General features: G+C 42.8%; 1 protein-coding gene across 1 annotated transcript in view; it reads right to left on the bottom strand.

Annotated features, from left to right (window-relative positions):
• Positions 1–4777: 4777 nt before the first annotated feature.
• The window catches only part of USP26 (ubiquitin specific peptidase 26), a 53487-nt gene continuing 32064 nt past the window's right edge, over positions 4778–26200 (bottom strand). The window contains exon 3 of the mRNA XM_025852471.2: positions 4778–10315. Within this exon, the coding sequence (XP_025708256.1) occupies positions 7277–10051 (2775 nt within the window). The 5' untranslated portion in view covers positions 10052–10315 and the 3' untranslated portion in view covers positions 4778–7276. The remainder of the gene's footprint in view (positions 10316–26200) is intronic.

Below are 26200 nucleotides of genomic sequence, written 5' to 3'. Positions count from 1 at the left end.
TAAATGAATCAGCTTGGCTGTGTTCCAGTAATATTTACAGAAACAGAGCAAGCCATATTTAGCCCACAGACCACACTTGGCTGAATTCTGGGCCACAGGTTTATTTTTTGACATTCCCAATATTTCTCAAATCATAGCGTAAAAGCAGTGGCCATTTTCCTTTATCCATCCATCTACCTACTTCCTTACCTCCCTACCTTGCATTTCTGGGGCAGAAAATTTTGGGATATGCAGAAAAGACAAGAGAATATGCGTTGCCATTGAGAACCCTGGTTGTGAATGTTACAGGTGCTATTGTGGCAGAGAGAACTGCCGACGCACCTTCCAGAGACCCCAGGGGTTGGTGACTCATAGGTGTAGAATTAGAGACAGGAAATTAGGAGTGTCTGTCAGATGCAAAGACTCTATTCTTGGAAACCTGCTTAATTTTGTGCTGCAAAAGTGGTTTAGAACAATGATATTTTTTGCAATAATGAAACCGAATAGATAGCTGCTTGAGAGTTTTATTAAGTAGCCCAAGGAACAATTTCTGTAGGCAACGGGTTTTGTTTTTTTTTAAAGTAAACTCTGTGCCCAACATGAGGCCCCAACTCACGACCCTGAGATCAAGAGTTGCGTGCTCGACCAACTGAGCCAGCCAGGCGCCCCTGGTGTTTTGTTTTGTTTTGTTTTTTGTTCTTAATACTGTCTAATAGAATTTTTATTCCTAAAACTCTTTTGTTTATCTTATAATGGTTTAGGATTATAACACAAAATAGAGTGTGCTTTAACCAAACTGACATTTTTACTCATGCTTTTCTTCAGGTACACTAAGTTTGTGGATTTATATAACACGTGTGACATTTTAGTTTTACGCTGTCAACTTGCATGGGCCGTAGTTCCCAGTTACTTAAACAGCAATCCAGGTGTTGCTGGGAAGGTATGTCGGAGACATGGCTAACATCTACGATCAGTTTACTTTAAGTAAAGGAGATTAATCTTGATGATGTGGGTGGGCCCTGTCCAATCAGTTGAAGGCCTTAAGAGCAAATCTGTTTGCCAAAGAAGAAATTCTGCCTCAAGATTGCAGCAGTCTCCAGCCTGCCAGCTGGCCCTGTAGATGTCAGACTCCAGACTGCAGCACCTGCCCGAGTTCCCGGGTGGCCAGCCTGCCATACAGAATTCAGAATTAATAACACATTCGGGTTAAAAGAGTAGCCTGACTAGTGGTAATCTCAAGTATGAAACTTTCCGATTTTTTTTTTTTTTTTTTGAGTAGAGAGCCTGGTTAATTTCTGATGCAGGTGAATCTCGGGACAGGGGCAGGTTCTGGGATGCAGGGGGTGGGCGTCAGGCAGGGGCCGGGACTAGAACTGTACCTTGCAGGCAGGGGAGGCCTCGTCCTGCATGGACATGGTGCTGTTGCAGCCCAGCACTGTGATACCCAGTGCCTGGTGACGGATGTGAACCTCTTTGTCCCACTCACGCATCACCACTGAGTCAAAGTGACAACTGGGGTCCCCTGGAGGTCACTGTCTCACTGCTGCTGGCAGTGAAAGTGAGAAACTTGCAGTGGGGGAAACAATCCACTCTGCTAGTTTCCAGAAACATACTTTGCTAAGAATTCTCTTGTGAAAGGGGCACCTGGGTGGCTCAGTTGGTTAAGCATCTGCCTTCGGTTCAGGTCATGATCTCACGGTCCTGGGATCGAGCCCCGCATCAGGCTCCCGGCTCAGCGGGGAGCCTGCTTCTCCCTCCCCCTCTCTCCCCCCCCCCCCCCGCTAGCGCGCGCTCTCTCTCTCACTCTCTCAAATAAGGGAGAAATCTTAAAAAAAAAAAAAAAGAATTCTTTTGTGAAATACGTTTACTGACTGGGGTCAATGTGGAGAGCAGAAGTCTAACCAGGTTGATAAAGGATGAATGTAGACACTAGAGAGATGATGTGGCCCGAGGTCCCTGTCATTGACACGTGTGAACCTGTCTGAACTTCAGTCACCCCATAAAACCATCTAGCGGTTCTTAATGTGTTATCCACACAGCAGAGGGAGCATTAAAATAAGAGGTGCTTTCTTGATATCTTAGCCTCTCTTCCCAGCAACTGAAGGATTATGGTTCTCTGTTCAGCCTTCTTTGCACCAAAAAGCAACACTAAATAAAATCAAAACAAAGAATCTCGCATTAAAATCTTTGGATTTAAATGGAATAGTAGAGCTAGAATACCTGACATGCTCAGCCTCTATATCAGTGTGTGTCCAATCAGGAGATAGAAACTAGTTATTTAAACAGGGGTTTAATGTAAAGAATTATTAACCTATGGTATGAGTAACTATAGGATATGAGAAAACTCCATATTATATTCTAGGGCTGAAGGAGAGTGCCCAAGAAAGGACAGATTTGAAAAGGGGCCCCGATCTCCAGGGCCAGGGTTCAGATCTTGTGGATGATGTAATTGCAGCCTACTGGATGGCAGAGAAGTCTGCTGGCTGGCCTGAGCCAGACATGGTCCCCAGTCCCTGGGCAAGGAGGAAGTAACCACCCAGAGTACAGTGGAGCAGTCAGGATGCAGACCAGCCTCAGGCAGTGCATGGATGCAAGGCCATGCAGAGAGAGCGGGGTCCCTCCAGGGCACCAGTAGGGCTACAGCCAATGGCCAGGTACACAGTCATGCAGAGGGACTAAGGGGGCTATGGCAGGAGGCCTGCACTGTGTGGATTACTGTCAAGAGGGCTGGGCATTAGAAGGGTGGTGGAATACAAACCTGGGAGGGGCACAGGATCAACGGAAATCAGGGCATGGTTGCAGGCAGGAGCCCTGGAAATCATGGCGTCCAGGTTGAGATGGCATCAAGAATGTCATCACCAGACCAAGTTGGAGCCGTGACGTCATGAGGGACCACACATTCTGGTTCTGTGGCTGGGTTAGCGCACCCCCAGATAGACTCACGATCACAGCTCACGTTGCTAACCCACCTCCACAACTGGAAACAGCCAGAGAGCCCCTTCCCCTTGCAATGTGCCTCTCACATCGTCTACTGAAAAGCTCAACATTGGCTCACTATAAGGAAGGAATGCCTGAAGGAGTTCTGTCCATTGCTGCAGAGTGTGTACTGAAGGGTAAGTTTGGAGCTGAGAGGCAATATGTTGATAACTGGCACAGCCCATCCCTTTGGTTACTCAGCTTTCCTATGTACCTGTCCACACACATTTGAATTCTTAGAGCAGCAAAACAACTCCTCTTTCCACCTACTAGATAGATGTACCCATCCTTTTATATGTTTTCACTGTTCCCCCAAATTAGATGACTCAGAGCCCCAAGTCATTGGTGTCCATCACGGGCTTTATTAATTACTCCTCAAATTCAGGCAGGCGCCCATTGAATATTCTGTTACCTCAAGACTAAATTGTAAAGTTAACCTCCAATAACTTGTGCATAAAATAAAATATAGGAAACAGGATAGAGAAAAGGAGAATGGTGAGTATAGACAAACAGATGTATACCTAGAATAGAGAAAATCTGCAAAGCTACTGTAGTCCTTGTTTCTGTAATTGGTCTCAAGCTGTTGGTTCTTCAATGACCAATTACAATTTTCCCTCACCTTTGGCCAAAACCTTAGGTGCTTTGGGTTCTTTACCTGGTGGAGTGACCAAAATCATTTCCCAAAGGTTTGAGTCCTAAATCAGTTTGCTTTTTTAGTTGTTGGGACAAAATAGTTTTCCATTGACTTTACTATTAGTAGGCAGAGTAAGGGCCCCACAAAGATGTTCATATCCTAACTCCTGGAAACTGTAAATCTATTATTACAAAACAAATGGGAATTAAGGTTGCTAATCAGCTGATCTGAAAGTAGGGAGATTGTCCTGGATTATCTGGTTGGGCCCAGTAATTGTCCTGGATTATCTGATTGGACCAGTCTCACCATGATTCTTAAAAGTAGAAGAGGAAGGCAGAAGAGGGAGAACCAGAGATGGCAGTGTGAGGAGTCAGCACGACATTGCTGGCTTAGGAGTTGGAGGAATGAAGTCATGAGCCAAAGAATGTGGGGAAGCCCCTAGAAGCTGGGAAAGGTGAGGAAATGGATTGTCCCTTCAGAGCATCCACAAGGACTGGAGCCCTGCCAACATCTTGATTTTAGCCCAGTGATACCCATCTTGGACTCCTGACTTCCAGAACAGTAGGATATTAAGGTCGTGTTGTTTTAAGCCCTTAGGTTTGTGGTAATTTGTTTCAGAAGCCATGAAAAACTAATACACTGTTAAAGAAAGTTTTTATATCCATGGATTATTTAGAAACCTGACCTGGGGGCGCCTGGGTGGCTCAGTCAGTTAACTGTCTGCCTTCAGCTCAGGTCATGATCCCGGGGTCCTGGGATCGAGCCCCATGTCAGGCTCCCTGCTCAGTGGGGAATCTGCTTCTCCCTCTCCCTCTGCCGCTCCCCATGCTTGTGCTCTCGCTCTCAAATAAATAAATAAAATCTTTTTAAAAGTAATAAAAAAAGAAACCTGACCTGGGGGTGCTTGGGTGGCTCAGTTGGTTGTGCACCCGGCTCTTGATTTCTCCTCACGTCATGATCTCAGGGTCATGGGATCAAGCCCCACACCCAGTGTGGTGCCCACTTAAGATTTTCTCTCTCCCTCTCCCTCCACCCCTCCCTCCCCCAAATACATACATACATACATAAAATCTTAAAAAAGAAACCTGATCTCTAAATTAGAGAACTGATAAAAATTCACTAATAAGTAACAGCCACCGAGTCACTTAATAATTATTTTAATCTTTTATTTAAATAACAGTATAACAGTATACAGCTGCTCATTGTGCACTCCAAACTGCTTCTCAGAGGGCAATGATGGGTTCCACCCAAGCCCTCTGTCCAGAAGGATAGAACTTCCCTGTCATAGATATCCCAACCATCTTCTTCACCTTCTGACTTACTCTGCATTTTGGAAGTGCTACATGCTGAAGAGCAGCCTAGTCAGGATGTATCATACTCTATACTCCACACCATACATTCCTAAATCTCAAAACTGCTGGCATCTCCATGCTCCTTTCAAAGCAAAATAACTTTTCACTCACTCTTCCCAAAACTCCTGCTTTGATGCCTATGTGACTGAACTCAGACTGAGCTCTTCTAGAGAAGTCAAAAGCCTGAAATTTCAAAACCGAACTAGCACTCTTCTCCTCGTAAGTCTAACTCCAGCCTTATCCTTCAACCACCGCAGCTGCTAAAGAACTACACAAGTTGAACAAGTTTCTCATCATTGTGTCTGCAGCACTTTCTTCCATGAGACTGATTAATTCAATCTAGAAAGCGCCCCCTCCCACATTTACCTCAATAATCTCCAAGTCTCATTCAGACCTCCTTCTCGATACACTGTGCTGTGAACAACAGAATTCCCTAACTTTTGAATCTGGTTTTCCCCTTACAGGGCATTTTCTAACTTTCCCACGCCACTACGTTCCAGCTCACCTCTTTAAGGGTCTCTGGGATTAAAAGCATCAAGAAGCTGTTGGATTAATTACAGCCAGACCAAGACCAGACCCCATAAAGGGGGACACCCACGCTGGTAATGATGGAACCAAAAATTCAGTCCCTCTGTGGGATGTGAGAAATCCTCTTAGTATGAGTAATTTATAGGTAATTTGTTCCGAACAAAGGTACAAGGTGTTACAGGTTCCCTGCCTCAGAGGTGGAAAAAGACTAGGGGACAGAGATGGCACCTATGTACTATCAGAATTCCAAATTCCTAAATCACATGGAGTTCCAACAGTGTATGACCACCTCGGGATCCATGAGGTTTTACCCGGAAGCAGATCAGCTCCAGGCACACGTTTTATGACATTGTATTAAAGAGGCACAAGTTGTATGACATTGTATCAAATAGGTGCATGTTTTATGACATTGCACAAAATCAGTAACAAGTAAGACTTCCAAATCCTACAAGTCCACTTTAAAGTATGCATTGTTTGTTTATTCCTTGAAGGAATAAGGCCAACATTGCTAAAAGATACGGAGAAATAAAAGAAATCTAGAATTAGCCTTGCAATGTTGAATGCAGAGGATTGTTCAAGATAAAGTTCTGGTAAATCAATATTCCTTTGAGGCAAAGCAAGTGCCTCTCTGAGAAGACCAAAATGACACCAAGAACAGCTTGCTAGCAAACAGGAAAGATGGGTCAAGTTCTTAAGGGCAAATAAGTTCTCCATCCTTAAGGTTTATAGCTTGAGCGTATATAGCCCCTTTGGTACTGAGGGAAAGGAGGAGTTTAGCAAACAATTTGGAGACTTGACCGGGTGTTATAGTCTCATTTGCATATGCCCAAAAGGATTCATGAGTTACCAACTTCATTTATTATTTATTGACAGGACCACAGCAACTATTTTTTTAAATCGCTAGGACCTCAGCAGTTGGTGTTTTTGTGGGTTTTTTTGGTCAGGACTCCAGAAACTAAATTTTTTTCATCAAATCACTGAGTATGATCAGAAGAGTGATTTCTGTGTGTGTGTGTGTGTGTGTGTGTGTGTGTGTGTGTGTTTATAAGTTTCTGAAGGAGAGGCATACATGAATATAAGAAACAAAAAACAGGGGCGCCTGGGTGGCTCAGTCGGTTAAGTGACTGCCTTCGGCTCAGGTCACGATCCTGGAGTCCCGGGATCGAGTCCTGCGTCGGGCTCCCTACTCGGCGGGGAGTCTGCTTCTCCCTCTGACCCTCTTCCCTCTCGTGCTCTCTCTCTCTCAAATAAATAAATAAAATCTTTAAAAAAAAAAAAGAAACAAAAAACAATCAAACCCCTTTAGAAATATACGTAATTCAAATATACAAGAGCAAAATCCACCAGGATATTCTAGCACATGGCAGTAGTTCTCTAAATTTCTCAAGCATCAGACAAAACCTCCATCAAATCGCTATTCCCTACCCCAAACCCACCTCAACCACAGTTTCTGAATTACTGGGTAGGGATGTGGTGGGACCCAAGAATCTACATTTCTAAGAGGTTTATCCATGCTCCTGATGCTGCTGGTTCAAGGATTGCACTGAAAATCCACTGCACTCAAATATGGAGGGCACAATTCTAGCCTAGTAGAAAAAGAACGCTTATCAGGTGGAACGGTGGGATTGAAGTGTCTGTATTAGGGTTAGGAATGGAGGTTTCTCCCTAAGTGTTTCTGCTTGAACTCTGGTCCTAGATGCCAACTGCCTCTTCATCTTTGGCTAGCATTCAGAGTTTTTCTTCCATGGAGAAAGTGATGACCAATTAGGCAGTCAAGCAGATGTGTACAACCAGGAGTCCGTTCCACTTATTTCTCCTGAGGGGTCTCCCCTGTCTGCGTGCTACGAGACTGGGAGTTCTCTTCCCTTTTCAACAGCTCTTCAAAGATCTCATTGTGCATGTAAAAGAAGATGTATCCGGTGCAAAGCCTAGCCTCCTGCATCAGAGCTTCTTGGATACCTGATACCTGGAGATCATTGTAAGTGAACCACACTTGCTTCTCAAAGTCATAGGCATCGCTGATATAATGGCCTGAATTTGGGGTCTTCCCGAGATGGCTGACTACAGCGACAAGCCGATAGGTGTAGAGATCTTTCATCTCGGCATTTCCTTTTGGTTTCTTGGCTTCCGTTTCTGTCTTCTCCGTATCTAAAACTTGTTTGTTTCCAGGGTTTTTATTGGAACCCGATGCACCTAGGGAATTCACATTGGCCCCCTGGAGACTCAAGTCTGTAGGTCTCCGGAGGTTCTCCGTGTACCTCTGGGCACGTGGCTTCAAAATGGCTTGAAGCAGTGCCTGCTGAAGGGCTTCTTCGTAGAGCCTCATCCTTTCATCCTGCTGGGTATGTTCAGCCACTTTTTGGAATTCATTTGAAATTCTGTTTCTCTTACCATCATAAAAATCTTCAGTGGTGTCAGCCACACTCTCAAAATCTACAGACATATTAGTTTTCTCATATTTCTTTTGCTTTAGATTTTCAGACGCTTCTTGAAGATAAATGTCTGCAAGGCGTGTTTCTGGACCCCTGGTGGGTTTACCTTCATTGTCATGGATCAGAGAATGGGACGTTTCTTCCAGATCCATCATTAAGCCAGCGGCCAATAGCTCTTTTTCAATGACGGCTCCATCTCCTAGGTTCATCAGTTTGGACTCTGTTGTATTCAGTCTGGAACATTTTCCCAGGTCTTTTTTCTGCTGTTCTCTGCGTGACTCTTCATAGAGAATTTGGCATTTTTGTGGTTCAGGCTCTTTGTCTGGCCCAGTGTGTGGAACCGGGAAGACACTGGATGCTGAGGTCAATTTTGTGGAAAGTGCTGATGGACAGAGGTTTCCAGCACTCATATGCTGAAAGACTCTTAGGACTTGCAAGTCCCTATTATGCGCATTCTTGTTCACAGGAAGAGGTGGTTTGGTACTTGCACTGCAATGAGATGATAACTTTAAATACTTAGAAATAACAACTTCCTGTTCATCCTTCCTTAGCAACCAAAACTCGTTAAAGATATAACGTTTCAGATGAACAATGAGAACCCTGGGGAGCCTACTGAATTTGTGCACTGCGACAGAACTCCTGTGCTGACATTTCTCACATCTGTACTCAAGTTTCTCTGCTCTGAAGAAGAGATCAAAAGCAGACTGAATAGACAAAGGGAGAGCTTTCATTCCCTGGGGAAGGTTGACGGAGAGATAATTACTCACTTCTGTCTTGAGAACAACCTGACCACAGGCTTGACAAATAATAGAGCGCAGCAACTCAAACTCAAAATTAGTGATGACGGGACAAATGAGCACTCTGGCGGCAGCAGTGCCAGCAAAGACCTGTTGAGCTGAACTGTCCTCTTCGGATTCAATTTTCATCTTCCAAATTGTGTTTAATTTCTCCATGTTCTCTTTCATCTGATCCAAACAGTGGCTCAAAAACTCATGAGCATCATTTTGTATGTTGCCGGAGAAGATCCCTGCAACTCTTGAAATGTTTTTTTTAATATGCACAAGTAACCTCTCCTTGATTTTTATGTTATAAATATTTTTCAAAACAAACAGCTGTGCCAGGTACATGCTAAGAGCATCAAGGGAAATTTTACCCCATGGGAAATCCTGACTGAGTAAATCATCAGCAAATGATGGAATCGAAAATAAGGACTGTAAAACTGCATTCATGTAACAGGTATTTCCCAAATTGGGGAGGCCTTGCCATAATTTCTCTGGGTAGAAGTCAAGGGTCATCTTGAGTTTGTCCCACTCTGGGTCATCTGCATTATACTTTGGTGCCAACAGAAATGACAAATATATTTCCTCAGACAGCATCTGAAGAAGACCTGGGCCATCCAGGTGAGGCTTTCCAGGAGAAACGGTCTTGGTTAACACCTTAGCCTCTAATTTCTTAATCATTTTTAACACTCTTAACCTCAATTTTTTCTCCTCATTGTGGCTTACATACCTCAAGGGGTTTGTCTGGGATTTCTTCTTTCTTGCAGAGTCACTGTTTTTCAGGATTTTCCCATTCATCTTTGAACCAGATGAGAGCATACTTTTCCTCTGCCTGTATCCATTCTCTAGTAAATCTTTGCAACTAGGTTTTGATAACTCTGATGCAAACAAAGGCATCTTCTGAAGGTCAGGTGTTCCACTTCCTTCTCCTGTCTCAAAAGATCCACTATTTGGCTTCTTGCATGCTTTGTGGAATGAGATTTTGTTGATTTCCTTTGGTGGTGTCATGCTGGCAAAGATACCTCCATCCCTCCCAGGTCTCATGGATGGCTGAATATCATTTTGATGGACTCTATCCAGGAACATCTTCAACTCTTGAGCATCTCTGGAAGATAATCTTTCAATAAACAAGAAGCTATTGTTTTGTAAAGTTAAGTGCAGGTGATTTTGCTTTTCTCCATACGATCTAAGGACCACATTTTTAATATTATCCCTTAGTCGAAAAGTTATATATTCTCCAGTGGTGAAATATACCACCAGTTTGATCTTCTTCTTTATTTCTACTGTTTCAATGTATGCTTCTTTGGACCTAGACATCCCCATCTTCCTGCCCCATATTTGGACAAAACCGTGTACCGTTAGAGTGGCCATCTTTCCTTCACAGATAAGTTCCACGTATCCTGAATTATTGACAATCTCGAAGTTCCAATTTGTTTTGCAAGGTCACTTTTGGAGACAGCACCAAGAAATGATTCTTTAGTTCTCTCTAAGAATGGTTCTATTTTAGTATTGGTTTTCTACTACAGTTTCTTCACGTTCTGGATGTCCAGCTATTTAGTGATAAAACCAATACCCTTCAAGAGCTGTACATGATGACACGAGGGAAGAGTCTTGATTTCTATGGCAAGGCAGCTCCTGGAAAAAAAAATCAAGAAAAATCATTTAAGCTATCAGAAAAATGCTTGGATAGAACTCAAATTCTACTCCCATACACTAAATCTCCTTTCCACTACAACACAAGATTCCATTCTGATTAATTTCTCCACTTCAACTGAAATCATTAAACACTTGGAAGACTTTCAATACATAGCTGAAGAGCATAATGAACAGTGTCTCAAGCGTAGGCATATAATGTGCTAATCCTCCTGTCATAGAATGACCCCAAAGGGCAATTGTAATAAGTGCATAAGAGAGTGGAGGCACTAGGCTGCCCTCAAACCAGTAACAGGTGAATAGCTCTTAATAGCTCCAGAAATCTACAGGACTTCATACACAGGCCACTAAATGTAAATCAATCTACCTCTTTCCAAATCCAGTTATGTTCCTTTCTTTCACGTGGCACAGTGTGAAGTCCACACGTTCTACCCCATGTGAGCACCTAACCTACCACTGCTTAAAGCAGGTATCAAAGAATTTGCTATCTCCAGCTCTAACAAGCTAAGATGACCTGGTATGCTCTAACCAATCCCGATTCTTAGGATCCTAAGTGTGAGGTAACTGAAAATTTAAAGCCATGTGGAGCAAGACCATAAAAAACAATTTTGAAAGTTAGTTAAATTTATGACTGAGACTAAGCTCAAGATTGTGTTTACTGTGCTTTACTATTGAACAAGCAAATGCAGGTAGTATAAATAATTTACAAGAAACAGGATATGATGAGTGGAAAGTTTCTCATGGGCTCCAATGCTGGCTTCACTGTTCCTATGGAGGCATGCCCCAAGTTTCAAGGTTGGTATCATCCATGCAGAGTGAAGAATGCCCCAGATTAAAAAAGGAAACAAACCCATGGTCCGGTGCCCTTTTGGCCATTATACCAGGGGTAAAACCAAGTCAGCATGAAGGGTCTCTTATTAACATACACAAATTTCTTACTAATTCCCAATTAACATTTTTTTATTTTTTACTTTTCATTCCTTACTGCATCATCATATGGCCTAGAGAAAAACTGGTTATGCTCAACATGGCTGAATTATGTACTATACAACACCATCTCCTGGATCGTTAGTCTTGCTTTCCTCATACCTGCAACTATGCTCACATTCACCTGTCTAAAGTAAAATCACCAGTAGATTGTCTGGGTCAACTGGGCTGTGGAGAACTAACATAAGGCCTTGTAGTATAACTGGACCACCAACCCAGGCAATGGGAAAATCACATGCAACAGCTTCTAGTAGGCCTTAGGTCTTGTTACTCTCTTTTCCAGAAACTATTATCTGAACACCTTTAGGGCATATCTAGCCATCCATGGACAAGTACAAGGCATTTTTATCCAGGGTTAATTATGGGATGTGGACAGTGAGTGTGAGATCTGTTTGTCTTCCAGACTACATGGAAGTAAGACTGTAAAGTAACCATTTTTATAATTAGTCTAACACTGTCCTTCTGATTGGCTAGAATTGCTTCCACATGCCCCTCCAATTGATTACCTCTTGCAATTGACATGAAATGCCTGATGTGCACTTCCCACAAGCTAAATTAGGTTGATTTCTTGAAATAATCCCATCTTTCTACTCCCCAGGTGCCTTGCCTACTAAACCACGAATGAAACACGTTTTTCAACAAGTTAGGTCTACCAAATTTACCTGACTCAGGCCATTTTTGGCGTGAGAACTTCACAGCCATCCATTCTGAACTTCAGTCCAAGAACTCCCCAAACAAGTTCCAAGGCTTTGCAAACACATCACTCATGAAGGCACCTTAGAGCTTTTAATTAGTTTCACAAAGTGATAAATCTATAACCCTAATACTTTACATATTAACACTTCTAAGCACACACTGCCTGCTTTGGGACAAGCCAGATACTCCTGGCTTTTACCCTACTGGGCCCCTAACATCATCCTAGCAGAAGGTAAGTAAAAGGAAACAGTCAGACAGCAAATCACTGATGTAGGGAAAGAGAAGTTCCCAACAGGTTACAAGGAACAGCACCGGGACAGTGCACTAAGATCACCACAGCCTACATGTAAGAAGTCAAAGGAGAACTGAAAACTTAACTTAAACCACTAAGTGCCCTAAAATATGATGGGAAAATATCAATTTAAAAAAGCCCCACCATGGGTATTTCTGCTTGTCATCCTGTATCAGCTACAAATAACTCATGGTCAAAAAATATAGCCAAATGTCCCAGCTTTCCAAAAATGTCTCAAACATCCTATGTGAACACTCACTAAGCTCATGAGATGTGTTCAAGGCAAGGACAAACTCCTGAATACTAAATAAAGAAACCATTCCCCAAACCCTAAATGTTCTAAGATGACATTAGAATGGACTTTGAACAACCAAGACATCATCTATTGGTAACGAACATTTCTCTCTAAAATAGAATGGATCCTCTCAATGTGCATCAGTATATGCCCATCGGTATTGAGCACCGTACAGATATGTTAAAAAAAAAAAAAAAGACAAAGCTTAGTAGTCCTCCTGACAAATATTTACCATTAGGCCAAGCCAAGACCTTAGACTATGAGGTATCAGAGATCAGTGTGCTGTTCCCCCCCACCCCACCTGCGTCTTCCATTCTTAGCTCTCCACAGGACACACCAGTGACTCCAAAGAAGTTATATTAGTTTAAAAAAAAAAGGAAGTTATATTAGTGATTAGCATCCCACTGACACCATAGTCAACTCTAAAGTATTGGGCTCACTGACAAAAGTAAGTCTAAGAATTTCTTGCCCATTGTATGTAAGCTAGAGAGGATCCTATAGCCAGCTTTGGCCATAGGGTCCACATAATCTGAGCTAGCTCCCTGTAACTCAAAACCAGCGAGGAAGGATCAGATGTACATAGTCACTCAAAATTAAAATTTTCTGAATAACTCTATAGGGGGCCAATCTGAATTAATGAATAGGTAAGCACTTAGCACTACAAATGTTTGTTATCAAGAAGGCATGTGCCAGTATTTATGGGAAGCTGTATTTTCTCCTACATAGTTAAATACTCTTCCTAAATCTTGTCTATGTTATTAACTTGCTCAGCAGACCCTGTCTTTATGGATAATGCTAAAGGAAACTTCTGCTTGATCTGGTCCCTGCCCAAATTATCAAAAACTCAAAATTGGTGGAGCACAAGTTAGGGAGATTTTTGTTTTATCAAGTATTTATCTGTCAAGCTCTGTTCAGTGAAGAAGGGATTGCACCCATCCATACACAGAAGTGCATATGCATCCAAGTGAGAGAATGATCATATTTATCATGGTGGAAATGGGGCCATAAAAACATTCAAGCACGACAGCAGATTCAAGTTCTCTGGATTATTTATAGTTCACTGTCCTACTGTAGATGCTAAGTAAGAGTTTAAACTATTTCCTCACCACAAAAAAAAAGAGACAAAGTCTTCATTTCTCCTATTTCAACCACTTGAGAGAACCTACAACCCCAGAACGATTTCCAAGCTGCATTCAAAAATTTTGTGATCCCAGTTGATCTGTATTTATCAAAAACTGTTGTCTGTTTCTTCTAATGATAGCTGAAATAATCTAAGACCCTCATGGCATTTCCACTCTCTGCCTTCAAGAGGGCGGCTAAGAGACATGTGTTTCCAAAAATGATGTCTCCATTCATTGCTCTCTCCTCACATTTCAAGGTGCGTATATTTCATTCCAGAATAAAGGCGACTTTTTTGTGCCCACTGAGCAGGGAAAGTGCAGATTAGGAGCCATCTTGCTGATGGACAGCCAAGGGGTCTAACCACTGCTCACTTTCCTAGCTAGCCCATCTTAAGTTGAAATCGTCTTTTTGATTCTGCCTTGTCACTCAAAGGCTTTTAGGGCTTCTTTGCTCATTTTTAGAAGATTTTAAACTAAAATGTATCCGTTTTCTAAGACTCCACTGAAGAGTGCTATGTGACTATTCTATGCAGACTAAACTAGGCTTCAGCAGTAGTGATATTCCAACTCCATTCCAAAGTTGTGAAAGACAAAGTGTTTTTCTCTCGTTTTACCCACAAACTCAGTCCATTCAATTTGATTGGTCACCTACTAGTGCAACACGCTAGGCGAGCTGCTGATCTCAGAGTACAGGCAAAAACTCATAGAGCTGCACTATTCTTGTCAGATTGGGAGGCATCACCTCTGGTGTCAAGAAGGTGGCTGTATGGTTAAAAACTCCTGGTAGAAATGTCTGCTTCATGGTTCATTTACTAATTCACTTTACATCGATCTTCTTGGTCATTGAGTATTTGCTGAGCATTTGCTCTATGCTATGGATTATGATTTCCTGTGTGTCGGCTCTATGCCGTGTATCCTGACCAGGGCTCTCAGGCACACAAAGGACGTGAGTATTCACTGTACCTAAGCAATGTAGACTGTAAACATCATCCTATACACAACACAAATGAAAAGAGCCTTGCTTCGGGTGGGGACAAAGGATCTGGGAAAATATCCTTTCAGTGCCATTTTCTAGTGCTTGACACAAAGTCGGGGTGGGAGCAGTGTTTTGTAAAGGAGAGAATCTTCTGGAGTGAGATTTCCCAAGCCCTCCTGCAAAGAAATTGGCCCTTGGGAAAAACGCCTGCAAGTCCAAGAACCCAGAAGCCCAGTTAATAATTGTGTATTAGGGTAACTTTAGAAGGATTTGTGAGGCTTTTGGAGTATTTACTCTCTGTGTCCTGTATTTCTATTTCCCACCATTCCTGCTTTCATTATTTCAAAAGCAAGAAAAACCTGAAAACCTGAAAACCAATACATCTTTCAAATTTGAATATGCATTTCTCATTCCCAAAGCACTCATTATAAAAGGAGAAAATGTGGAGGTATTTACCACCTGGAGGCAGAAGAATAAACCCTAGAAGGCCCTTTTGGCTTGTGGCTATGAGAAAGAAACATCTCTAGTGTCCGATCTTTTCCACTGGCATCTTATTACACTTGGGATCACCTATATAAACTCAAGTACATGTTTATTTCACTGAATAGGTGCGGGGCAAGGTAGAGAAGGTGATTTGGTAGAGGTGGTGAATTTTAATTATCATTTTATTTCACAACTTTAAAAAAAAAAGATTTTATTTATTTGTGAGAGAGAGCACAAGCCCGGGGAGCGGCAGAGGGAGAGGGAGAAGCAGGCTCCCTGACATGGGGCTCGAACCCAGGACCCTGGGATCATGACCTGAGCTGAAGGCAGATGCTTAACTGACTGAGCCACCCAGGCACCCCTATTTCACAACTTCTCAAGTTTAAAAACATGTGGAGTGAGGGGCGCCTGGGTGGCACAGTCGGTTAAGGGTCTGACTCTTGATTTCAGCTCAGGTCATGATCTCAGGGTTGTGAGCTGGAGCCCCGTGTCTGGCTCCACACTCAGAGTGGAGTCTGCTTAAGACTCCCTCTCCCTCTGCCCCTCTCCGCTTCTCTAAAATAAATAAATACATCTTTTTTAAATAAAGAAAACGTGTGGACAAAGACACATCTAGCATATGGTGAGAAATCCTGCCCAGTTACCGTAGCAAGTCTCACTGGATAGAAATGAAAGACCCATGTGCTAGTGTGTTAGACTCTGTATGCAGTAAGTAAGACAGGGCCAGACAATTACCACAAAGGTTTCTGATAATTTCTGGGTATCTCTCATAATCCCAAGCAAGAGCCCTAAAAAGCCAAACAACTTCAAGTCACGTTTATTTTAAACTAAACATAGCTTAGTGACCTTGGATCAGCCAATTCCACTCTCGGGGCCCATTAAACTAACTGGAAAATGATCTTCTAAGATTCATTGGAGACTGTGATGCTAAGTAGGATATACCTAATCATCACATTGAATTTCCCAAAAAAGTCCAAGTAAAAGATATTCTCTCCACCAATTAGATGATGTGCATCGAATCTAGGCTTGGAAACTATGGTCACCATACAAAAAATACTGGAGGGTGAGTAGGTGAATCTGCTGGGTTTGGCAAATTGGAAGAGGGGACCCTCAAAACTCAACAGGCCGTCTTCTATCCACTCGGTTCTTAAACAAATATGTATGGCATACTAACAAGCACTGTGGTAAGCTCTAGGTGTGGAAGAAAAAAAAACCCATGGCCTCGCAAGACGCTCATTCTCGTGGGAAGATAGAAAATGTACACATCAAAACTACAAACACCAGATGGTAGTAACTGCTCAAGAGAACATAAAGTCAGGGGCTCAGGGTGCGCTGGTGAGGGGGGCGTCCTTGCTGCCTTCTACAGAGTGGCCGGCGCAGGCCCGACTGAGGACCATGACGTTGCATAGCAGGCTCTTGAAGGAAGTGAGGGAGCAAAGAGACAGATGCAGGATGCTCCAGGCAGGAGGAAAAGTCAGTTCAAAGCCCCGCACATGGGAGTGTGCTCGGCGTGTTAGCAACACAGAGCAGACCCATATGGCCAGAGAGCAGGGAAGAGATCTGAAGAGAATGGAGGTGTGCACGTTGTGAAAAGCAGGAGAACGAATGGATGGGAGCCCTTGCAGGGCAGCACGAAGGGCCAACTTAAGGCTCATGGTCACAAATTCACAGCGGGACCGATCTGCAGATTTGTGTTTTCCTCCAGCTATATTCGGCTGCCCGGCTGCCATGGAGTGGACGTGTAATAGGCAGAACCTTGCATTTCACTTTACTCGCAATGCTGCCATTCGTGAGGAACCACATACAAGGAGTAAGGGAGCCGAAGGTGTAGAGGGGGGAGTAATTACAAATATGGACCAGAGAGGTGGAAATAGGGACAGAGAACGGAAAAATGGAAAGGCCTAATCCCATGAACTATGGGGGGGGGGGCAGAAGCATCAGGGGACCAGGAGTTCAGCTCTCATTTCAGACGCTGTAATTCTGCCCCCTGTTTCTAAGCAGCTGTCAACTGCTTGTAGACTTCCTCCTGCTATTCTCCTCCCGCCTTCCTTTCTGTTCTTCTATTCATTCCCACCCTGGCCCCGAAGCTGGAAGTAACTAATAGTAATGGGGGGGGGGGAGCTGCATGTTAGGGGTATGCAGACAGGGTTAGAAACAGGCGCAATCAGATTGCGGAGGGGGAAAGGGGCAGGGAAACCGTCCTCTCTCTTTTTCACCCTCCCAAGTCTGGGTTAAAGGTCAGCACATCAAGAGGCACATTGCCTCTACAGCTTTAGCAATTAAATCCTGTCATTATGTTTGGTCCCAGCTTCAGTGCGCATGGCTTTTCAAAATGATTGGATCAGGGCAGACTCTGCTTCTTTCTCTGGTTTAAAGGTGCATTTCTGTACTCAGCAAATGTCCGAGTCATTGTATAGCAGAGAAATGCCATTATTTTGCCTCTTGACATACACTGCACATAAATCTCTCCATAGGAGGCCCTGACCAAAATGGGAAGAATTCTCTAGACGAGCAAATTGTTCCCATGAACTATTCAGGCTTTGAACCTTTTCTGAGAGACAGATTTGGCAGGGCATTTTTTGGTTTTTCATTCTTTTAGAATGATTATGTTAGCGCTATTTATAAGACATAGTTGATTGGAAAACAGAATGCAGATTATTTTCCAGAAGTTAAATATGATTTCATTAAAAAAGAGTGGTCTCTCATGAGGAAGTGCATGCTTGTTGCATTGAAATTATGATAAACGAGGCTTTCTGAAAATTAATTCCTTTCCCCCTACTGCAACTCTCCTAGTATTTGGCAGCCCTTTCTGCGAAGTACTGGGTTCGCTTGTTTATTCACTTACTAACCAAAATATTTGTTGATACCTAGTCAACTGTGGACAAGATCCAAAGATGAAGCAACAAAATATTCCTGACCACAGATCAGGTGGAAGACAAGTACACAAAACATGGCAGCCCAGGGGAAAATGTATTAAGTAAGATAAGGAGAATTCAGTTAGTGATATCTAAGAGTCTCCGTGTTTTCTGCCACCTCAGCTGCTCGTAGCATTTCCTCTCTGCCTGGATTCCTTCATAATTGCCCTTCCTTTCGGCTCAGTTCTACCCTGTCTTTAAAGACCCTGTCCAAGTCTTGCTTCGTTCAGAAGGTTGCCATGCCTGATTTTTCCTACCTTAGAATTCACAAAGCATTCACCTTTTGCAAGACTTGTCACTTAGCCTGTGCTACCTCGTATGGCTGCTTCTATGACCGGGCCACCAAGCGAATACAGAGCAGGGAGCAAAGCTTGTTTTCGATCTGTGTGGAGTGAAACTTTCCTTTGCCAAAGGAAATTATAAAGCTGGACAAGCAGGAGTCTTTTAAGGGTTGAGCCCAAAAGATTCTCACATTCCTCAAGACAACAGTGTCCAGAGTCTTAAAATAAGGGCTGGCTGGGCAGGAAGAGGGGAAATGAAATGGGTTGGTACTGTTACTGGAACAGCAAGCTGACCAGGACATGAAGACCAGGTTAAGGGAGACAGAAGACTGCACAGGTATCTATCTGTCCCATTTAAAATGCATATACACACAAGGGCACCTGGCCAGCTCAGTTGGTGGAGCTTGCAACTCTTGAGCTCAGGGCTGTGAGTTCAAGCTCCATGCTGGGCATAGAGATTACTTAAAAAAGAAAGAAAGAGAAAGGAATAACAACAAAAATAAAATGCACACACACATTAAGGAGGGCACTTGTTATGATGAGCACCGGGTGTTGTATGGAAGTGTTGAATCACTATATTGTACACCTGAAACCAGTATCGTGCTCTATGTTAACTAACTGGCATTTAAATGAAAACTTAAAAAAATAAAAATAAAATGCATACACACAAAAATAAAATGCGTACACACCTCGGTGAAGCAATTCCATTAAGGTTTTGTCCTATAGGTATAACAACAAAACAGTGGAAATCTTTTTAACAATCAGAATCTTTTAACTTATATAATTTTTTAATTAACATATAATGTATTATTTGTTTCAGGGTACAGGTCTGTGATTCATCGGTCTTACACAATAACTTATATAATTTTATTATTTTATTTTTATTTTTTTTAAGATTCTATTTATTTGACAGAGAGAGACACAGCAAGAGAGGGAACACAAGCAGGGGGAGTGGGAGAGGGAGAAGCAGGCTCCCCGCCGAGCAGGGAGCCCAATGCGGGGCTTGATCCCAGGACCCTGGGATCATGACCTGAGCCAAAGGCAGACGCTTAACGACTGAGCCACCCAGGCGCCCTAACTTATATAATTTTAAAAACAATCTATAAAATGAGACTTTTTTTTCTTCTTGCAATATTGGCAAAGGTGCAAAATCGGTAAAAAGAACCACATTACACAAGAATTGCCATGCGTGTGAAGCATTTCGATAATTATCAAAGATTATTGAAGTGAGGAAATTCACTCATAGGGAGCCCCGTGGCATCTCCCCTACTCCTGCGCCCAAGTCAGGAGTGGGGACGGGACTAAGACTAGGGAGTTGTTTCCAAGAGAGACATGTCATTGCATCTCACACCCTGGCTGCATGCTTACCTAGCGGCCAAAATGTTAAAGTCCAAGCTCGTGTACCAGGGAGAGCATGAGACTCTTGGGAAAACTTGGCAGGTTTACCCAGGAGGTGGGAGGTTGGCAGCAAAGAAAGTGGTGCCTGGGTCCAACTGAAAGGTCATGCCACAGGATGAAGTGGCCCCCATGAGTGAGCAGAAGGAGACAACAGCAGAATCAAATTCCACTCTCCCGCGATGTGGAGACGAAGTGGTACAAGATTTGATGTACTAAGTGGAAGATAACTACACTACAACGTCATGAGGAAAATCATCCCAAAGGAAGTGTTTGCCAGAAAAAGGTGATGCTCCAAGAAAGAGGCCCCTGGATATACTGAAGGAAGAGTAGGAAATAAGGGAAAATCACAAGAGATTAGCTGGATCCCCCCACCCCACCCGACCCCGGTCCTTCTCGCCCCCCCAGAAAGCCTGGAGGAGACACTTTCAAGATACTAACGGAGTGGATTCGGCAGCAGGGGCTCCATCCGGGATGTTTTTGGCCTCACACGACACAAGGGGGAGCTACAGCATTTTCCTTTCCAAAGTAAGGAGGGCAGCGATTCAAAGCATCTTTCGCTTATTTAAGGCTGCACGTGACACAGGGAGGCCTAGTGAGAGCTGTGCGGGAATGTGACACAGCCACTTTTGCGGGGGAAATGAACTTGAAAACGTACTAAATGCCACAAGTGCTGGGTTGAAAATCCCTCATAACGGCTTCCAAACACCAATCTGTCTTCTCTGAGCGATCAGTTCCCTCAATACGAGAAATGCAAAGTTGCTTTAATTTGTTCATTATTTTTTAACTTGTTCTGAAATATCCTTAAGAGTGGATTCCCAAAACCGAAATCATACCTCTAACCCTTAAAAAAGTGATTCTCATTCATCTCCCTACTTAAGTGCTTCCTCATCCTGCATACCAGATCTTTTTCCTCCTTGTTGTTTAAAAAAAAAAAAAAAAAAAGGAGGGGTGTGTGTGTGTGTGTGTGTGTGTGTGTGTGTGTGTGTGAAAGAGAGGTAGGGGAGGGGGAGAGGGAGAGAGAGAGAGAGACTGATAGCAGTCCAAAATCAAAAAATGTCAGTGTTTCCAGTTATCTGGAGCTTTACAGCTCCGGCTTCTGGGGTCTCTACCCCACTGACAAAAACAGGGCTCTGCTCTCAGCTCGCTCATCTTGGAAGGAAAAGGAGCGCACAAAGCACAAATAAGAAAATGAGCAGTTGCTCTGGACTTGCATCCTCAGACAAGTCAACAAACCACCTCAGCCCTCCCTCATCTCCCTACTGGTCTTTTAGTCATGTTTATGGGGTGCTAATGGAGGCCATCCTGAGGGTAGAGAAAGCAGAGAACTAAGAAGCTCTTCTCCAAGTTCTGAGGTCCATTTGTAAAAAAGCACAGGCAAGGACACACGCCACCTTGCTTCAGAGAGAGAGCCCTGCCCCTTCAAAAATAGGGCACCGAACCTCACCTGATGACTGCTTCCATTTCCCCCCGCAGGACTATGGCAGAAGGGGAAAGTCTTTACTTGCCCTGAATGAACTCTTTTTCTAAGTTTTTATTCAAATTCCAGTTAGTTAACATCCAGTGTTCTATTAGTTTCAGGTGTATGATATAGTGATTCAACCCTTCCATACATCACCCGGTGCTCCTCACAAGTACCCTCCTTAATCCCCGTCACCTGTTTTCCTCATTCCCCCACTCCCCATCCCCCTTCCCGCTGGTAACCACCAGTTTGTTCTCTAGAGTTGAGTCTGTGCCTTGATTTTTCTCTTTTCTTCCCTTTCCTTGTTTTGTTTCTGAAATTCTGCACATGAGTGAAATCGTATGGTATTTGTCTTTCTCTGACTGACTTATTTCACTTGGTATTATATTCTGTAGCTCCATCCATGTCGTTGCAAATGGCAAGCTTTCATTCTTTTTTATGGCTGAGTAATATTCCATTGCATATATACACCACTTCTTTATCCATTCATCAGTCAGTGGACACTTGGGCTGCTTCCGTATCTTGGCTATTGTAAATAATGCTTGTTACAAACGTACGGGTGCATGTATCCCTTTGAATTAGTGTTCTGTATTCTTTGGGTAAATACCCAGTAGGGTGATTGCTGGGTCATAGGGTAGTTCCATTTTTAAATTTTTGAGGAACCTCCATACTGTTTTCCAGAGTGGCTGCACCGGTTTGTGTTCCCACCAACAGTGCAAGAGGGTCCTTTTCCTCCACAGCCTCGCCAACACCTGTACATGCCCTGAATGAACTCTTAAAGAAGAAAGGAAGTCGTGAGTAGCCAAAAGCAGCAGTAGCCTTTAGCATGAAAGACCAGGTTGTCCCTCAATCTCTCGAAAGGTATAACCAATGATCAGGGCCTAGCTCAAATGTTACCTCCCTTTGTGAATTTGTCCATCATTCTCCCAACCTAGTTGTAGCCCTCTTCCCTCAATTCTTGCTTCTTATGTCTGTGAACTTTAAAATACATAAGCACCTGGAGAGTTGCAGGGCATGTGTATTCTCCCAGTATGTAGGCACTGAGAACCAAAATCACGTACCCCACACAGCCTACTGACTACATTGACATGAGTCTACCACTCCACTCTTTTCCTCAGTGTGACTGTACTATTTGAAAAGACTCTTGCCCAGGAAGATACAAGTTGCAAATAGCTTCACTGTTCATTCCAGCAACTCTTCAATAGAAAGCATCAACTGTCAGTTTCTACCCTAAGACTTTCTGAACCTTTTGCATCCAGATCCCTGTTTTGCCATGCCCACCTACACCCAACCCTAATCAAGTTCCCCACTCCTGTTAGGACAGACTTCAAAGTCTCAATCCCCCAGTCTTTCCCTTCCTCCCTTAAAACACGATTAGACTCTCTCAATATGGAGTTCTCCCTTACAGTGGTGGGCAATAAACTCAGCTGCTTTTTTCTTGACAACAGGTTGTTCCAGTGATATTTTGGGGAGCCAGTGTTTAACATGCCCACTTGACAAATGTGAAACCAAGTCATTGATTCGTGGGGTGAAATGACAGGTTGGATGAGGCAGGCATAAGGCAATTGTAAAAAGAGTTCTTACACTGGGATTGACTTTGAAGCCACCGAAAGGGATTTGAATTTGATTGGTTTTGATGTCCCTATTTTCATAATTGCACTCTTATAGGTTTTACTTTTCCATGGCTTTGACTAGACACATGAGAGCACATGTAACCAAGCCCACATAGCCTAGTGCCCCACACAGCCTAGTTGCTTTCTTTTCTTTAGAGTCTACTTATTTCTGCTCGATATGCAAAATACCTTTGGAATTTGGGGAACTGCCTATGCTAACTCCTCTGAGGAGCTGCTGGACAACTGTGCAGACTTCTGCTAGATGTTCACCATACAGACACATTCACCATACAGGTACAGAGACTGCAAAAAGGAAAGAAAAATCGATTCATGACAGCAGATCAATCAATAATACATTGATTTACTCAGTGCCTTCCAACAGAGGCTGGAATTCATGAGAATTTCCTCAGGAACTTGTAATTTCCTCATTGAAAGAGCCCATGAGTTGTACTGGGAGTTTTCTACTACAGCTGTTTTCAACAATTTCCAGTGCATTCTTTTCATCTGTGCCAAGGGGTGGCATCTTTAATGATTTCCAAACACTGAGGGGCAGCGATATTTCCCACACAGAATCAGAAAATTTGTCTCACAAAAAAACTTGTCCAAGCTCCTCAGTTCCAAATGAGGAAACTAAGCCCATAGATAACTTGCTCAAGAACACAAATCCCCTAACGTTCTTTAAATATCAGTATATATGCTGTCAAAACATACAACCTCATTACTGAGACCTGAACGCAGGTTCTCCATTGATCACGTGGGTGGTATTTTCCCAAGACACAGGAGGATTTCCATTTATGTCTCCTGGATATGTGAAAACAAACAAAGCACAGATCTAGAAGGAACCAATACCTTCTCGACCTACAGATGCTTAAGCTGGTTACTTACATCCGAGCCAAGGGCTTGAAAAACATGCACAGAGGCTGCAGGGACCAAGGGAATAAGCTGTGGGAAAAGTTGGATTTCTTTGGGATGAAAAAAACGAGGCTCATACTCAAGAATACTGGATATGGCCTCACTAATGCACTAGAGTGGGTTGCTGCCAAGTATTTGGCTTTCAGTGGTGTGGTTTTCTGAGTTAGAAATGAAGGCCAGCTACCAGAGGGAGATGTGTATTCTTCTGAGATGCCAACTTTCAACTCTGGCTGTAGCCACAAGGCGGTTAATGATGGATAGCTAATTGAGGCAGTACAGGCAAACCAACTTAAATTACCTTAAGAAATCAAGGATGACAGCAATAAAGCAGATAATGTGCTCATGTAGGTTTATTATCAGTTTCATATTTTCCATCTACTACTTCTGGAATAGCCCAGTTAAGTAAATGATGACCCACCTACCCCTAAAATCAAATGCATGGCTACTCTTAATTACTTCTGATATTCTCTATTTTTCTAACTAATGCTTTTTCTTTTGTCCCCCTCTATCACCTAAGACTATTTACACATGCTTGAAACCAGTTGTTTCCATTTCTATTTGGCTATTACCTCGAATCTACGTGATACCAACCTATCTCCTCTTTATTACTCTTAAAACAATCTTAGCTTCTGGACTTTTCTCCTCCAGTCTAGCCCTTCTCTAGGCTGAGGATCTAAGAAGGTTTTCAAAGGGTATGCAACATTTTGTGCCTCTAGCTATTCCTCATTCACTCAGTCTAAACCTCAGAAGCGTGTGATTTTATCATCTGGTTTCTTAAAGGGGCAATGCCTTTTAGCTATCACAGAAAGTAAAAAACAGAATGAAATCCTTCACAATTCTTACCTACTCTCAACCGACTTCTTTATGGTCATTTAGGCCCTTGCTATATTGTAATGTTAAGTGGCCTGACGTATTAGGAATGAAAACACTGCAGGATACCCAGGGTCGGCATTTTTAGGTACTCATTTATACTAGAGAGCATAAAAGAACAACAAAATATAGATATAATTTTTTGAAAATAAAAAGCAATATGAAGAAGAAAGAAATCTACAAAAAACCATGCTATCTACTTAAAAGAATAATAATCTGAACATTAGAAACCCAGGTATTTGGTCTCTGCTTCACCACAGGCCAACTCTGAAAGCTGGGAGTTAACCCTGTCCCTTCACTGACCCTGTTCCACCTAGCAGAGCATTGTGCAATGGAACTTTCTGCGGAGACGGAAATGTACCGTATTAGTGCGGTCTACTATGGTAGCTATCAGCCACATGTGGCTATTGAATACCTGAATGTGGCCAATGGAACTGAGGTCCTGGATTTTTCATTGTATTTAATTTTAATCTTAATAGCTACAGTGGCCATGGCTACAATTAGCTACCATATGGGACACAGATCTATGAAATAAGGTGATTGTAAGCATAGCTTAATACCTTGCCAGTTGTGGGAATCCTATTATAATATTTACTACCACGTGGCACATGGGTTGGCTGACCCCAGCCCCATCCACAATATTTCCCTTTCTGACCCCTCTTCCAGAGTGTTGAGGACATTTGACATAGCTGCCAATAGAGAGCAGCAGGAGTCTACTGAGATGTGTACCTGATCAAAAAAGAAATAAATAAAAGAGACAGAGAGATGGCTGGGAAGACCAGTTTTGCCATTCAACATCCACTCCTTCCCTTCTCACCAACTGAATACAAATATGACAGCTGGAATAAGGAAGCCTTCCTATCTTGTAAGACAATAGTATGAAGTTGAACACTGCTATAAAGAAGGCTTATTAGTTCCAGGAGACAACAAATATGAAGATGAAATATAACCAGAATTGAAGAATGAAAAGATCCCTTAAAAACAGGGTTCCTTGAAGATGTCATTGAGCCACTGTAATAACTATCCTACTTATTTAAGCAACTGTAGTTCTGTTTTGTTACTTGCAGTTGAAAGCCCAGGACTACTGGATATGGAATACCATGAGGCTTAAGTCCAAAGGTTGGGAGAGGAAAAGTAATTTTACTTTTTACTTTTTACTTTTTACTTTTTATTTTTTTTGAAGTACTCGAACTCATGACTCCAAGATCGAGAGTCGCTCGCTCTACTGACTGAGCCAGCCAGGAGCCCCCGAAAGAAGTAATTTTAGATTAGCTGAATTGGAAAGCTAACCAGTTCAGGATGGCAGAATAAAATGGAAGGTCCTAAGAGCCCCGATCCTTAACGATCTGGAGCTACTACGCAAGGAGGGAATTTACCACCAACACACTTTCTGTGCTGTGAACTTGTAGTTGTGGTTACACACAATAAAACTTTTTGTTACATGCAGTCAAACATGCCTGAATGATACCTAGTTTTAATCATTAATTCCATACTCCTGTTGGGAAGAAGCCTGAAATAGAAATTTTGGCAGCCCAAGATAGAGTTGTCATGTGAAAAATAATTAAAATA

Source organism: Callorhinus ursinus, unplaced genomic scaffold (assembly GCF_003265705.2).
Source record: "Callorhinus ursinus isolate GAN/ISIS: 27379988/994484 unplaced genomic scaffold, GSC_fseal_2.0 scaffold33, whole genome shotgun sequence".
Lineage (NCBI taxonomy): Eukaryota > Metazoa > Chordata > Mammalia > Carnivora > Otariidae > Callorhinus > Callorhinus ursinus.
The sequence above is the reverse complement of the archived record's forward strand: the minus strand, read 5'-3'. Positions and strand labels throughout refer to the sequence as shown.